Source organism: Vombatus ursinus, unplaced genomic scaffold, assembly GCF_900497805.2.
Source record: "Vombatus ursinus unplaced genomic scaffold, bare-nosed wombat genome assembly UNPS02014830.1, whole genome shotgun sequence".
In the NCBI taxonomy this organism is placed as follows: domain Eukaryota; kingdom Metazoa; phylum Chordata; class Mammalia; order Diprotodontia; family Vombatidae; genus Vombatus; species Vombatus ursinus.
Window position 1 is genome coordinate 19,732,556 of NW_020954608.1, and position 16,643 is coordinate 19,749,198.

Sequence of the window (16,643 nt, forward strand, 5' to 3'; positions counted from 1 at the left end):
CACTCCAGTCCAATTAAAGATAAAAGCCTCAATTAATCAATCAACTGTTGGCTTTAGATAATGCGTCAAAGGTTTTTTGAACTGCAATGATGTTTGAATAGGCCAAGCAATCTTGACCATACCCAAGGAATCATCTATAAATTATCAAGCTGGTTAAAACTGGATACAATAAAGAAGGTGCAGCAAGTATGATATTCCAATAAACCTTCTGAAAAGGAACTAATTAGTGGAGTGGGGGAGTGGAAAGGAGGACAGGCCTCATTTCTGGTTTCCTTTCTTTCCACTTTCTTTTCTTAAAAGAGGACCTTACAAGCTTCAAAAGATCCAAAGGATTTTGGACTTCACATCTTCCCATCAGCATCCTAGCATCACCTCCCCTCCCCCAGGACAACAGCCTGGCAGCGGAGTCAGCATTAGGAGCCAAGGACAGATTGGATACAGATTCCCCATGCTCAAGAGTAACTTCTTGAAAACCTCACAAATGAAAGAAAAAAAACTTCCAGAAACCAGGAACTGTGAGTTATCTCTGCCACTTGTACTCTCTATGCTTACACATATTTAGAACAAACATTTTTAACTTTTTGTTAATATAGTTTTTATTTGTTTTGGCTTTTAGAAGTCAATAGGATGTTCTGAGTGAAGAAACAGGACCTTTCCATTACAAATACTAAACATCTTCAAAACTGGCTCCCCAGGGCTCCACATCAATATTCAGTAGGCAGAACAGTCTACGTACCCCAGTGACTAGGGCTCCCATTGGTCAGTCCCCCATTACATTCCAACCAATACAAGAGTGTCCATATGAATCCCTTATGTGAAAGAAAAGAGAATGGGTTGAGCTCTCAGAAAGATAAGATTTGCAGTATATTAGAGGGAGTTTGTTTGGTGAATGTGAATTAGGAATCTCTTTAAGGTATATATCTATAATAAGCAAGGATGTGTATGGAAGAGTAACAAAGCAGACTGAGGAGGGAATTTTATACTAAGGAGATAAAAAATTAGTTTAAAAAATGAAGTAGAATAGATTTTCTAAAACAAATTATATCTATATATATGTGTGTGTATTTTATATATACATGTATGTATGTGTGTATATATATGCATATATATGTATATATACTCACACACACATACATATATATACTCATTGGTCAACCCTGAAGGGCAAAAAATTACACAGTACAGTGTTGCTGTAAGTATTTAGGACTTTTCTGATATATAATGTTGAAAATGTTGAAATCATCATGTACTACAGTTTGAACCAGGGATTTGGATCTGGGGTTGGAAAAAAATGAAGCTCCAGAAAACCTGAAAGAGAATTTTGGGAAATTTATGTACATATATTTCTGTGCATGGCTAGAGTAGTGAGAGATGAATAGCCAGAGTGCCATTCTCTTGCAATGTTGGGAAAAATTAAGTAAGATTTCTAGCATGCTGGGTAGACCGCCCCCCTCCCATGGTGAACTTTTGGGAAGATATGTTTCATTGGCCAAAGGGATAGACAGGGATAGATGAGTTTCAATCTATATCACCGGAGGAAAGTCCCCAAAACAATGAGGTAAACATTAATTTCAGTAAATTTCTTTTGGATTTTGAGGTGAATTATTAAATGGTACAATGACAAATGTAAGATTATAAACTTCTTTTTATTAATAAATACTATTAAGTTCAGATATATTATTATATTTAATTAAACATAAAATAAGATGTGTTATATGCCATCTCTGATCAAAATCTAAATTTGAAATGACAAACTTTTTTTTTCAGGATATAATCTAATATTGAAATAATTCCTTGTCATTGAAATGGCTGGGCACTTATAGTTTTGGCAATATTAGTCCTTCAAATGAGTAAAACTGCTGGTTTTTCAAAAATTTTTCTAAATTGTAGAAAAATAACTTTAATTTAGGTCATATTTTATTAAATTTTTTTATTTTACCTTTTAAGAAATTTATAAAGTATCTTTATCTCTGTATTTTATATTGGAATTTGGTTGACAATTTATTACAAGTACCTTGGCAACAATTTTAAAATATCAATTAATTAAAACACAAAAATCTTGAGAAATAAGGAGCAAAAATATCTTTTACACATTTACAGAGAAAGAAACTGAAACCCAGAATGTTAATTATTTGCCCAAGGCAACAGATTATGCTGAGAAGAATAAGAGGATAGTAACATTTCTATATTGAAGGGCTAGATAAAGATCGTATTACTTTCTAATTACAAAGTATGCAAACTATACTGTTTATCAATGTCTGTATCCCAGGTGAAAATTTAGCCTCAATAGATTTCTTTCAAGAATTAAAACCAAAATATCCAAATACTGTGATTAATTGAAATAAAAGACAGAAAGCATCTAGGTAAAATATTTTATTATTAATTATAACAATATGATAAACAAGGTTACAAAAATAACTTTATTAACTAATAATGATGCCATTAATTACAGAAAATTTATAATACAAGTCATAACCACAGTGTTCCCTTGTTTGGGTAAGCTTCCAGCTATACCCATTCAATAGGCAGCATTATTATTTTCCTATTTACATGCAAGACAAATGGTCATAACATCCACAGTATTCCACTTATGGGTTCTCAAAGACAAACACTTTCTGTGCAAATGGAAATATGCCTATTTAAAAGGTACACTGTCAAGACTTTAGGGTCCAAAAGGTTTCTCATGGCTTACATTTCCTTTTTGAAATTCTAAGGGTTATACTTATTTTTAAAGATTGAAAATTAACTTTGGTTTTGAACTGTCTCATGAAAAAATACATACAAAGGCACAAGTTGTTTCTTTAACATGAAACTCCCCTTCTCTCAAATAAGTTATTTACAAAATATACTGAATAATTTATCTTCAAAATGGCTACCTTCAAAAACTACAAGACCTATGATGGAGTTTTGGATGCATCCTGTCATTAGGGTGTATAATAATGTAGTGTCCTATATTCTCTCTGACAACATCATTTCTTCATCATGAATATAATGATTCTTCTCTAAAAGCAAATTGCACAGAAATATCAGGGAAATACTGGATATAAACCTAATTTTGAACAGATAAAGTGTTTTCATTTCTTGACAGTGTTCCTTTTAAAGAAAAAGCTGTGGCTATAACATTCACTTTGTACAGTACCATTGGTACCAACAAGAAATATTCACAGGAATAAGTGAAATACAACTTTGCTATCACATCATTATTCTTCTCTTTTCTTGCCCTCCAGTGTCTCATGTTCCTCCTTATATCTCGAAATCACTTGAACACTTGGATAGCAAGCCCTAGCCTGTTATAGAGATTTGACTCCCTATAAACCATTTTACTGAGGCACTGCCACAGAAAACAGGTAAAAAAAAATCCCTACACATCATATAATAACACTTCCCCCCAATAAAAGTATATAAAAAGGTTGTGTGCCTCCTGCCCAGCAGAAGGATAATAACATATTTTAGGTTTTTTAACATTATTCTTAGTAGAACAGAACACTTACAAATACACCAGTTAGGAAATATCCATTTTTTAAAATTGTCAAAACAGAAAATGATTGCAGTCTTTTAATCTAAGAAGTCTTTCTCTTGATAACTCAAAATAATGTTTCATCCTAATTAATTTATTTCCTTTTTTTCCCAAAAAGATCTTAGAGTTGCAAGGAAAATATATAAATTTTATTAGTGTTATTCTTTATTCAAGATGAAAAACATTAATCACAAAATAGATTTTTATGTATTTTACCAAAAACTATCAATGTGATTACACATTATCATACTAGTTAAAAGTGACTTGGTCTCTTGTCCTTTCTCTCTCTCTCTCTCTCTCTCTCTCTCTCTCTCTTGCTCTCTCTCTCTCTCTCTCTCTCTCTTTAAATTCTTATTATACTTTCCAGAGTTCACTTTAAAACAAATGTAAGTTTTCTAAGAATTAGACCAAGTTATCAAATTACTCCAATTTTTTTTGAGGGGGGGGTCAGTTTTTGAGAATAAAGAATACATATTTTTAAAGGGATAGAGTTGTGTCTTATGTCTCTAGGTACGTCTATCTACTTTACCTATCTATTCATTTTCCCATTCATGGGAATGTATAATAAATGACAGTGAAGTGTTTGTTTTTCAAAGATATAGGGAAAAGTTCTTTTTAAAGTATCTAGGCACTGTGTAAAACTTTTTTAAAAATAGTCTTTCATATGTGAGCTACAAACAATGACACTGAGACCATGACTATATTAAGGATATGCATTTGAACATATATGTCTTCTTTCCAACATACTGCATTTTGCCTGGTTAAAATGGTGATCAGTAAAAGAGAATGAAGTCAAACCAAGAGATTTGGGATGGATTCATCTTGCTTTATAGATAACTCCCTGAAAGCACTGTCTGCTTATTCTTTTCTTGAAGGATCTCGACTACCACATCTCTCTAGGTTCTAGCATCCTTCATTGAATGGTTTATCTCACAACCAGGTTTTCTTTCTTTTTTACTGGTTCCTACCCCAAACACTTCAGTATAATTTCAAAGAGGGTTATGTTAAAGACTAGAGAGTGTGAAAGCATCTGGGACCTAGTTGTGGTTCTAGGTTTTAAGAGAGATAGAGACAGAAAGACACACACAGAAAAAGAGAGACAGAGGCAAAGACAAAGAAAGTCAAAGAGACAGAGGGAAAGAAATATGGACAGATACAAGCACAGAGAAAGACATAGAGATAGAGAGAGAGCAATTCAATTTCATAGGGATTGTATCCTGCCAGGACCAAATGAGTAAATAACTATAGCTCCCAATGATCTCAAATTCTGAAGGATTTTTTGTTATGTTTGTGAGAAACTTGCCACATTATTCCTTTTCATAATGGACTGCAATCAATAAGACAGAATTCAGACACTGTGTTTCCAAACAAAATCTCTACATGAAGAGCCAGGTCAAAAGACCTTGTTGGTCTTCTTTATTAAAAACTAAGTAAAAATTTCATCAAAAATCTCTTGTAGCTTTTGAACAGATCAATTCACAGTGAACTTGATGCAATGCCATACTAGAATGATCCCATTTCATCGTTAAAGATGGCTTCCTGTATAATTTTGTTCTTTCCTCCTCTAAATAGATTTTTCTTTATGGGATCATAGTCTTAGAGCTAGGAGGAATAAAGAGGTCAGCTTTTCCAATTCCATTATTTTACATATCAGGCACTGGAACCCAGAGAGAGATTAAGAGGGCCACCATTAACACATATTATAAATGGCATAAAAAAATTTGAACCAGGGTCTTCTGCCTCAAAACCCATGATTTTATCACAACATATTGGATCAGGAGAAGGATTTTCCATACAATTTTAATAAGTCCACATTGAGGGGCTACTTATAGAGTAGAGCTATGTGATTAAAATATTTTCAATACCAATCAAATTATTTCAATAGCTGTTCTTAAGTAATCTTGGTATTCATCTGGCACTATGAGTTTTTAAAAGAATTAACTTGACTTATTGTTTAAATATAAGAAAAGGAATAATTTATTTAGAGCATCTTTTAATCAAAGAAAGAAAGTTTTTCCTCTTAATTTGTGTATCTACATAGAATCTAAAAGATTCTTTAGGCAGAGAATATAAGTAACTTGCATAAATAAATGGACTTGAATTGAGTGGGGAAAGATTATATGGATATCCATTCTACAAAATCACCAACAAAGCACCTAACATGCTAAGAGTTGGCAAATACCATAGAATAGGACTTCTTAGTCTTCAGTAGGTTATGATTGCAGAGATGCCTATCAACTTTTAGTAGTGCTAACACACTGCATTATTTGAACAAAAACTAAGTTAATTTCTTTTATTTTTGGCACTCTTCTGTATTCCTTCTTCTCTAGCATTGAGAAACTGCTATACTGCTTGACAAGAAACCAGAATTACATGGTTCCAAAATAGTGAGGACCGTGAACTACATGCCATGACTCTGTGTGTGTGTGTGTGTATGTGCCTGTGCATGAGCGTGTGCAGGCATGAAAGCAATGAGAATGGTTATCTTAAATGATATAATGGAATGTAATTTAAAGGAACTCTTTAAAAATGAGGATAATATATAGTGGTGATGAGTTTGACATAACATTATTTTTAAATTGTGATTTATTATTAAGGTACTAAACTTGGAAAGTGGCATAGGGAATTTAATTGATGTGTTTCCTTAAAAATCTTTTATCATCTAGCAATAATAACTTTGTAATTTTTTTTACCCATTCAAGTATCTTCAGGAGATATGTTACTATACTTGCACATACCTTAATTCACTTCAACATTTATAAAATAACACTGACAGACAGAATGACAGAAAACACTCATTATATCAATGAGTATCTTAATAAACTTGACAGTCAAGTAGGGTGTTTTTTTTTTTTTTAGGATTTTTATATGTGACATTTTCGTTTCATGCGCTCTGTAAGAGGAGCTATAGTGGTTGGAGGCTCCAGCCGCATTTATTTCAACTATGACTGAGGTACCTTGTAAGTCAATATGATTTTGTGAATCCATTTTGCATAATAAGCTACTCGAACAAAAATCCCAGGGCGGTTTGGAATGGCACAGCCACGACCAGGTACAATAACACCAATGACCATTCTCATTTTATGTTGTTCACAAACCAGTGGGCCACCATAATCTCCCTAGGAAAAGGACATGCATAGCAAATAGCATTATTCTAGAGATAAAAAGATAATTCTTTATAATTTAGTACAATCCATTATAATCATATGAGGTTATACACAAGCATTTATTTTTAATCCCATACAAACAAAATTAAAATTAATTCTATCTTCTAACAGGAAAGTGTGCACTGAATGGAAGTTTCAAAAGCAGGAGGCATGTTCAAGGGTTAGGGAATAATCTTATTTAAGGGGGATACATTTGGTGGTGAGGGAATGGCAAGATATTAGGATCTGCCTAACCTTAGTTTTAGGTTTTCTTCCAGTTGAGATGTCATTCCTTTTACTTGGCAAATGCTCATAAGATTTCTACTAATGTGATCAGGCATGGTTTATCTCTTGTTTTATGTTTGGGGGAAAGGGGACAAAGAGTACAAACAATTACTCTGAATAATACCATTACACAAAGCCTTTAATACCTTATAATCACAACATATCATAATATTGCAAAGCCTATAGAAATGCCATTCAGTCATCCCTATATCCTATGGAACTAATTTCCCTTTGTAATTTTAGTTTCATAATGTCATGTTTTTATGGAGTCATTTAAGGTAATGAGATGGACTGTTCTGGTATAATAATATAGTATACTTAGTACAGACTTTTTATTTTTTTAATATGAGAAAAATACAAAGGAAATACACTGGAGAACATAATTCCTATTATACATTCTAGATTTATAGATCTTTTTACCTCACATGGTCCTGTTCCTATTTTTTCAGTCCCAGCACAGATTTCAGATTCATTCAGTGTGATCTTCCCTTGGTGATATTGACTACATTTCTCATTTCCCATGATAAATAAGTGTGCTACACGAAGGAGACCATCAAAGTTGATTACTTAAATAAAAAAAAAATTAAAATCAGTTATAAGTAGAGAAATAATATAGTATTTAAATAGAAGTCCTATTTAAATAAGCAACATAGCATTTTAATTGAAAGTTAAATATCTTACATCCAGTGTATCCCCATCCATATACACTACAAGTGGTCTTTTCAGGAATTGTGCACCCATAATTAGGTAAATCAATTGTACTAACAAAGTCATCCAGTACTGCAGGTCTGAAAAAAAAAAGTCAACACACTTGATTTTACTCAACATTTTTAGAGGTTTTTCCACAGAGGAAGGCAAAGGTATACATCTGCATTATGACCCATCAACTTCTTTCTATGTTAAGAAAAAATAATATATCTTCAAAATAATCTTCAAATTTTAGGTACTAACCTTGCAAGTTTTAGTAGAACCAAGTCTGATCCTTCAGGTCCATATACTAACTGAGAGATATTTCGAACTTGTTTGTGTTTCTCTTCTCCTCTTCCGTGAACATCATGGATTCCAAGCCAAGCTTCGTAGTCCTTCAAATCTTTAGTTCTAAATAAAATATTGAAATGTAACATATAATTTTAGTATAACTTTGGTGGTTATGTTTTTACTTTATATGTGTGTGTTCTTCTTGGTCTATTTGCATAATACAGCAAAAATCAAATGCAATTCAGAATGGCTGTAGTCTACAAATAACAGCATGGAGGACAACACATTTGTAGGTAGAGATCCTGATTAAGCACAGTTATACAAAGACAGTCCGTAGAGTAGCTCAAATTATATGTTTCCTACAAATCCCTATAGCCTGCAGTATAGTGAAATTTAAATTCAAGCTCTACCACTTACTTCTATCTAGTCAGAATTCATTTCTGGGCCTCATCTCCTACTTCTGTAAAATTAGGAGCCTGGGCCAAATTATAGGTAAGGTCTTTTCCAGCTCTACATCTTATCTGTGTGTTAGGGGATGTGCCACTTATGCACCAAAGTGGGCATAGAAGTGCTTTGTGAATTCTGTATCTTTAAAATACTTGGGTTCAAATCCCCACCTCTGACACAACCTGGTTCTATGAGACTTTGGGCAAGTCACTGAACCCCTCAATGTTCTAAGCAGCTATTTCAGAAAAGTTTCAGATACGTGTTAGTCTAAGAATTTTCCTCACCATGGCTAACCTCCACCAATTTAAACATGTCTAAAAAAATCAATTTTGATAAATTTAAATTTGCAATGAAAATAAAACACTGACAAAGATATTTACTAGTTCCAAAAACAAAAGAAAAAGAATCATGTCTAGTAAGAAGTAGGTGAGGTGGAAGATTTCTTAAGGCATATAATATACTGTGTCTCTCCCCTTCCTGAGGTTGATTTTCATAGGAATTTATTTGAAGGATAATGCATATGCAGATTTACAAATGCCAAATGAAATGAAGCCAAGAGCAGTCTGTGGATTAAAATATAAATAAGAGTAGTAAATCATGTACTGTCTCCTTGATTTATATCTCCAAGCAATAAATGTACATGAATGGAATTAATAGCAAAATAAAAACTAACAAAATCAAAATTATTCTAAATTAATATTTAATTTTATAGATATCTTACCGAGAAGGGAAACATTGTCTTGCAGTTAAAACCCAGCTTTCTTTTATTAATGAACCTCCACAGATATGCCTATTTCTGTGAGGAAAACAATAAGAAAATGTAACAAGTAACATAACAAGTTTGATTCAACAGACATTTATTAAAGCACATGCTAAAAGCAGTAAATTGTCACACCCTTTCCAGTAGGAATGAGAGGAGTAATATGTTTATCATTCCCAGTACAAGAGAAGATGTGAAAGCCGGATGAAAAGGGCCAGAGGGCAAGGTGCCTTGGTGGATGGCAAGATGGACTATGAAATATAGTCTAGCCCAGGTTGGATATAAAGGGCTGAGGTGAGTTTGCACTCAACCACCAATCAGACAAATTCAGATTTTACTTATTTCTGAATAGACATTTCTTGATAACAGAATTGGTCTTTATCTTCAATATTTTGTATTACATGATTTTCTAATTTCATTATGCTTATCTCTAATTACATTGCTTCTACTGTATAAAGTATATGTAAACATTATCTGTGTATATATGTACAAATTGCATAGTTGTAACATACAATGCAATCTAAATAATATGTACTAAAATGAGGAATCAGAATTTAGATAATATAACATAAAAAAGAAATAAAAATGAGGGTGAAAATTCCAAGAATGCTTTATTTAGCCTTGAGTATGGTCTATGGTAGCAACTAGTAGAATGTTAGCTCCTTGAGGGCAGGGGCTGTTTTTAGGATTTTAAAAAATATCAAAAAATTATTGATTTTTTTTCTTTTACAACACCATAATTTCCAAATGTATCCATTTTCTTCCCCTATTTTAGGGGAGAAAGAAAAGAGGAAAGCAATTCGGCAAAACTAGTCAACATATTAATCTATTCTGACAATAAATGTAAAATTTTCCTACAATTTTCTCAACTTCTTCCAAAAAAAAAAAAAAAAGGAACATAAGTACATTTTCTCAGTTCTTCTTCAGGAACAATCTTGTTCATTATAATTGTAAAGTATAAAATGTTCAGTGTTGGTAGTGGTTGAGCTCTTCATTTACATTATTGTAAGCACAGTGATACAAGAACTATTTAAATGATAGAAAGACTGCTTTTCATTATGTCTTTGTAACTCCACACCTAGCCCAGTGCCTTGTTTATATTAGGCTTTTAATAAATATTTGATTAATAGAATTAAATGAATATTATTTTTAAAAAGGAGTCTAGAACTAAAAATATATCTCTCCTGGAAAATTACATAGCATCTACAGTTCTCCCTCCTCCTAATTTCTAATATTAGATTCTGATGGCTATTGTTTTTTTCTCAACCAGTTTGATTTATATAATGTTATAAAAATATGAACAAAATAGGCTCTCCACCCATTTTCCCTTATAAGATTAGTCTGCAACAGAATCATATTACACCATTCATCTTCTAGAGATAAATCCCTAAAACAAAGATATTTTAAATTCTGGATATACTATATGACATAAATGGATTTACAGTAACAAAACTGATATGCTCTAGAATGAATAATTGTGTAGATCATTTAGATGATAGGTTCTATATTGAGAATACACAAATATATAAATGTGTATGTATGTGTGTACATATATATATGTACATATATATGCATATATACCCACATGCACATACACACATACATACACACATATCGGGGCCAGTTATTCTTAGCATACATACATGTATGTATATTTTTTATATATGCTTATACATAATAGAAATGGAAGTTAGAGAAACTTTTAAAAATTAATAAACTGAATACATATTTAGGTATTCTGCCTGAAATATAATAATTACCTGTATTTCAAACTAACCATCCATCCCACATTTGTTTGTGTTGGGATTCCATTTACTACTCGTAACTGTTTTGTTTTTGCACAGGAAATGACAGGATCTAAAAATAGTCCCAAACATAGCATTTAAAAACAATACACATGTATGAAGTCCAAATATATGCATAGGTTATGTTCCAAAGTATCATTTGTAAATTGATTGCTTAAAACTGAGATTGCATTTTTTCATTTAAAAATACTGTTTACCAAATTGTAACCTATAATCTGTGTAACAGAAGTCTACTATTGATAGCACAACAGAACCTTATCACCATATGCAATAATGTTTTTTGAATGAATAAAATGAAATACCTGGAATTACAAGGGAGGCAAATTATATTGTAACATTTATCAAAATATTTAAAAAAAAGTCATAAAGCCCAAGTTAAGAACCTTTGATCTAAGACTCATCGGATAAACTCTAGATGATTTCGTTATTGATGAATTGATTTTGGTGATTCTAGCACTAGGAACGTTGCTGATGAGACTAATTCTGGAACTGAGGGGCTGATACCCCATTTAGTAACTCTAGAACTGGTGGCAGGTGTAGGGGAGGGTTTTGGAAGAATAGAAATGGGAGCAGTTGTGATGGCTTAAACTCCATTCCTTCCCCCCCCCTTCACCCTAATAAGTATCAGTCCTGTTTCTTATGCTCTCATTCTTAACCAATCTTAGAGTGAGGTAAGAAATAAAGGTTGGAGTAAAGAGGAAGGGCTGTCCCAACTAATAGGAAATGGTAAAGGAGAGGAGAAAATAGAGAGAAATCCCAAGCACAGACAGTGGGGAGGGAAAGTGAGTTATTCTGTCTACTTATCTGGGATTCATGAAAATCTCTTTGCTCAAAAAACCCACAAAAATGTGTTTCAATTATGCAAATTAGTAACAACTAATCCAGCAATTCCAAAGCAAATAGGTCAATGTGGGATGGAGGGTTCACAAATGATGATCCATGGTACCAAGAAACTCGGTCCCAATCAAGAATTCCACATTGTCCTCCTACTGTAACTACTATGTGAGGTCTGGGAGAAGGCAATGGTGTGAAAAGCCAGTTTATTGCTCAAGATACATTCTGCTACAATTGCATTAGGCACTGATTCTTTTGGCATTTGCTCCAAATTCAAGTCTACCAGAATGTTTTAGCATGATAGATGCATACTTGGAAAGGGTCAAGGTGGTCATAGAGCCCTACCCCCTTATTTTACAAATGAGGAAAATGAAGCAGAGAAAAGTTAAGTGACTTGCTCAGGCTAACACATCTAATAATTATCTGAGACAGGCTATGAACCCAAGACTGTCCTGATTCCAGGTCAGTGTCCCCTCTTCTATACCATGCTGGCTCCCACAAGTGCAAATTTCCAAAGATTTCTTTTAAATATTACTGATAATTAAGTGATTGGAAATATATTTCCTAGAGATATAGTAAGATACCCCCTTAGATCACTGCCTTGTTGTGGTAGAGGGGCTTGCATAGCTCAAAGAAACCATGAGCCATACCCTTCAGTGTCACCCAAGATGGATAGGTCATATTGGAGAGTTCTGACCAAAGGTGATCCACTGGTGAAGGAAATGGCAAGCCACTCCAGTGTCTTCACCGAGAAAACCTCATGGACAGTACTAAAATGATAAAAGAGATGACATTAGAAAATGAGCCCCTCAGGTCAGAAGGTATCCAATACACTACTAGGGAAGAGTGGAGGACATCGACAAGTAGCTCTGGTACTAATGAAGCAGCTGGGCCCAGGCTGAAAGGAACCTCACCTGAGGATGTGCCTAGTGATGAAAGGAAAGTCTGATACTGTAAAGATCAATATTGCATGGGAACCTGGAATAGAAGATCTATGAACCAAGGTAAACTGGTTGTAGTCAGGAATGAGATGAAAAGATTAAACATTGACTTCTTGGGTGTCAGAGAACTTAAATGTATGCGAATAGGTGGATTTAATTCAGGTGATCGTTACATATACTATTATGGGCAAGAAACCCTTAGAAGAAATGGAGTAGTCCTCATAGTCAACATAAGGGTGAGAAAAGCAATACTGGGGTATAATCTCAAAAATGGCAGAATAATATCTGTTTGAATCCAAGGCAAACCATTCAATGATAGGGGATTGGAATGCTGAAGTAGAAAATCAAAAGATAATTTGAATAACAGGCAAGTTTGGCCTTGGAGTACAAAACGAAGCAAGGTAGAGACTAGAGTTTTGTCAACATAATTTGCTTGTCATAACAAACACTCCTGTTCAACAACCCAAAAGGTTACTCCACACATGGAAATCACCAAATGGTCAATATCTAAATCAGATTGATTATATACTTTGCAGTCAAAGGTGGAGAAGCTCTATACAGTCAGTTAGAACAAGACCTGCAGCTCATTTTGGCTCAGATTATAAACTTCTTATTACAAAATTCAGACTTAAATTGAGGAAGGGAAAACCATCAGACCATATTAGGTATAATCTAAATAATATCCCTTATGAATATAAGTGGAGGTTATGAATAAATTTAAGGGATTAGATCTGGTAGATAGAGTGCTTGAAGAACTATAGACAGAGGTTGGTAATATTATACAGGAGGCAGCAACAAAAAAACATTCCAAAGAAAAAGAAGAGCAAGAGAGCAAAATGGCTTTGAAGAGGCTTTAGAAGTAGCTGGGGAAAAAAGGAAAACAAAAAGTAAAGGAGAAAGGGAAAGATACACTCAAGTGAATGCAGAATTCCAGAGAATAGCAAAGAGAGAGAAGAAGGTTTTCCTAAATGAGCAATGCAAAGAAATAGAAGAAAAAATGGAATGGGGAAAGACAAGAGATCCCTTCAAGAAAATTGAAAGTATCAAGGTTTGTGCAAAAATGAGCATGTTAAAAGACAAAAATGATAGGACTTAAGAGAAGCAGAAAAGATTAAGAAGAGGTGGAAAGAATATACAAAAGAATAATAGAAGAAAAATCTTATCAATAACCACTATGGTGTGGTTTCTGATCTAGAGCCAGACATCCTTGAGAATGAAATCAAATGAGCTTTAGGAAGCACTGCTTGTGGAGGTGATAGAATTCCAGTTGATCTATTTAAAATCCTAAAAGGTGTTGCTGTTAAAGTGCTACATTCAATATGCCAGCAAATTTGAAAACACAACAGTGGCCACTGAATTGGAAAAGATTAGTTTATGCCCCAATCCGAAAGAAGGGCAATGCAAAGGAATGATCAAATTACTGAACAAATGCACTCATTTCACATGCCAGCAAGGTTATGCTTAAGATTCTGTAAGCTAGGCTTCAGCAATATGTGAACCAAGAAAAGCTGGCTTGAAGCTTAACATCAAAAAACTAAGATCTTGGCAACTGTTCCCATCATTTCCTGGCAAATAGAGGGAGAAGAAATGGAAGCAGCATCAGATTTTATATTCTTGGGCTCAAAGATCATTGCATATGGTGACTGCAGCCATGAAATTAAAAGACCCTTGCTCCTTGGAAGTAAAATTATGGTGAATCTGGACAGCATCCTAAAAAGCAGAAATATCGTCTAGCTGACAAAGGTTCAGAGTCAAAGCTATCGTTTTTCCTGTAGCATTACATATGGCCATGAAAGTTGGACTATAATGAAAGCTAAGCACCACAGAATCAATATTTTTGAATTGTGATTCTGGAGAAGACTTTTGAGGGTCCCTTGGCCAGCAAGGAGATCAAATCTGTCAATACTTAAAGAAATTAATCCATGCTATTCACTTGAAGGTCAAATACTGAAGTGGAAGTTTAACTACTTTGGCCACATAATGAGAAGATGGGACTCATGGGGAAAGACCCTGATGTTGGGAAAGATTGAAGGCAAAAGGAAAAGAGGATGGCAGAGGGTGTGAATAGGCAGTGTCATGGAAATAATGAGCATGAACTTGGACATCAGGAGATAGTGGAGGATAAATGGCCCTGGTGTACTATGATCCAAAGGTCTGTGAAGAGTTAGACACAACTGAATGACTGAACTGTGACATAGTAAAATAGCTATGTTTGAGGGATTTTTTTCTTAAACTTTGAAAAGAACAAGTGTTTTATTGCAGTGGTTGATCACTGGAGCACTGTGTTCAATTTGGGGCATCATATATTATGAAGGACAGTGACAAATGAAGCATTTCCAGAGAACAAGGACAAAGATGATGAAGAGACTTGAAATAGTATCATTTGATGACTGCTTAAAGGAACTGGGCATTTTATCCTGGGTTAAGAGTTAAAAATTAGGAGAGGCATACTTTCTATCTTTAAACATCTGAGGAGCTTTTACATTGGAGAGAGATTAAATCAATTAAATTATATTAAGCTGCCAATCATTAAGTTGGAGCCCAACAGAGATAACTCTCAAAAGAGTATAATCTCCTTCATAAGATGAAGAGCACAGAATAAGTCTGAAGAGTATAACAGAATGGTATATCTAATAATTCTTTATTCTCTTCTCCATAATGTGAATTCTCATGATGTAGCATTATGTTAGAATTCAACTCTTAAGATTCTGATATTCTAGAGTGAGCATTTAAAAGTTCAATTCAGTAAATATTTATTAACTGCCTACTATGTGCTAGGCACTGTACTAAGCACTGGGGATATAAAATGAGGCAAAAGACAATCTCTGACCCCAAGGAACTTACAATCTATATTCATAATGCATTTGTGAGGTAAAAATGTTAAACTCTGTTAGCCTTTTACTCCACCTTCTGCTATTTCTAGTTGACCTCCACAGTCCTTGTTATTTTTATATTTATCATACATGTCCAATGACCTAAGTATTTATATTATTTTCCCATGTACTTTGGTATGACTCACTTGATTTGTGAAATTGAAATAATCCTTATACCTCCTTCAACCTAAGGAAGGTATAAAAATGTAAAAGCTTTCAATAGCTTAGCTAAGCTTGGTGCTTAGTAGACACTTTAAAAATGATTTAAATAATCTTGAATAAAATAGGAAACATGGAAGGATAATATTTTGAACATGAAGGAAGAATGGCAACTGAATAATTTTTAAATTATTTTTTCTCATGCCTCCATGAAGTCATATTGTTATACATTCAGTTATACTAACAGCTAAATCAACCTAATAATCATATATTAAATGGCTAATATGTCAAGAATATTATGCTACTTGCATTACTTTATATCTCTAATGGGTGATATAAACTAAGACAGATGCTGGCCCTTGTGAAGCTGATATTCTATTTGTATTTCAAACTGAAATACAAAAACAATGTCCAAAATCAAATAATACTTACTTTACATGATTTACTTTGCCAGTGTCTCTTTCTTTTTCCCTTACATACACATATAATGATCCTCCAATAAAATTAACAAGTACATTTTAAAGAGATATTATTTATCTCCCTATTACATGAAATTAAAGAATTTTAAATCCTTGACAATAAAAAAAGTCTTAGGAAGAAAATTTAAGCAAATCATGAAAGATCCTGATACAGGCACAAAGGAAATATAAGTGTATGTGTGTGTATGTATATGTATAAATTAAGTGCTTTTATGAAGATTACTTACGGTCTAAATTGACAATTGTAGGTGTAGTATCACCTTCACCTGTAAAAGTAAATGAAATGTTTTAAAATTGATGAAAAATGACTGGAAAAATTCCTAAAGTAAGTAGCTATGTAAAGGAAACAAAATACTTCAAGATGCTGTAATTACCTTCTCTCTCTCTCTCTCTCTCTCTCTCTCTCTCTCTCTCTCTCT

At 33.5% G+C, this 16,643-nt stretch overlaps 1 protein-coding gene across 2 annotated transcripts in view; it reads right to left on the reverse strand.

The window, feature by feature from the left end:
- Window positions 1-2,358: 2,358 nt before the first annotated feature.
- Window positions 2,359-16,643, reverse strand: part of HGF (hepatocyte growth factor) — a 100,608-nt gene continuing 86,323 nt past the window's right edge. For both annotated transcript variants that reach the window (XM_027838574.1, XM_027838573.1), the window contains exons 12-18: window positions 16,452-16,490; window positions 10,894-10,990; window positions 9,095-9,169; window positions 7,900-8,046; window positions 7,630-7,736; window positions 7,369-7,514; window positions 2,359-6,636 (exon numbers count right to left, since the gene is read on the reverse strand). In XM_027838574.1, the coding sequence (XP_027694375.1) occupies window positions 6,460-6,636; window positions 7,369-7,514; window positions 7,630-7,736; window positions 7,900-8,046; window positions 9,095-9,169; window positions 10,894-10,990; window positions 16,452-16,490 (788 nt within the window). In that variant the 3' untranslated portion in view covers window positions 2,359-6,459. The remainder of the gene's footprint in view (window positions 6,637-7,368; window positions 7,515-7,629; window positions 7,737-7,899; window positions 8,047-9,094; window positions 9,170-10,893; window positions 10,991-16,451; window positions 16,491-16,643) is intronic.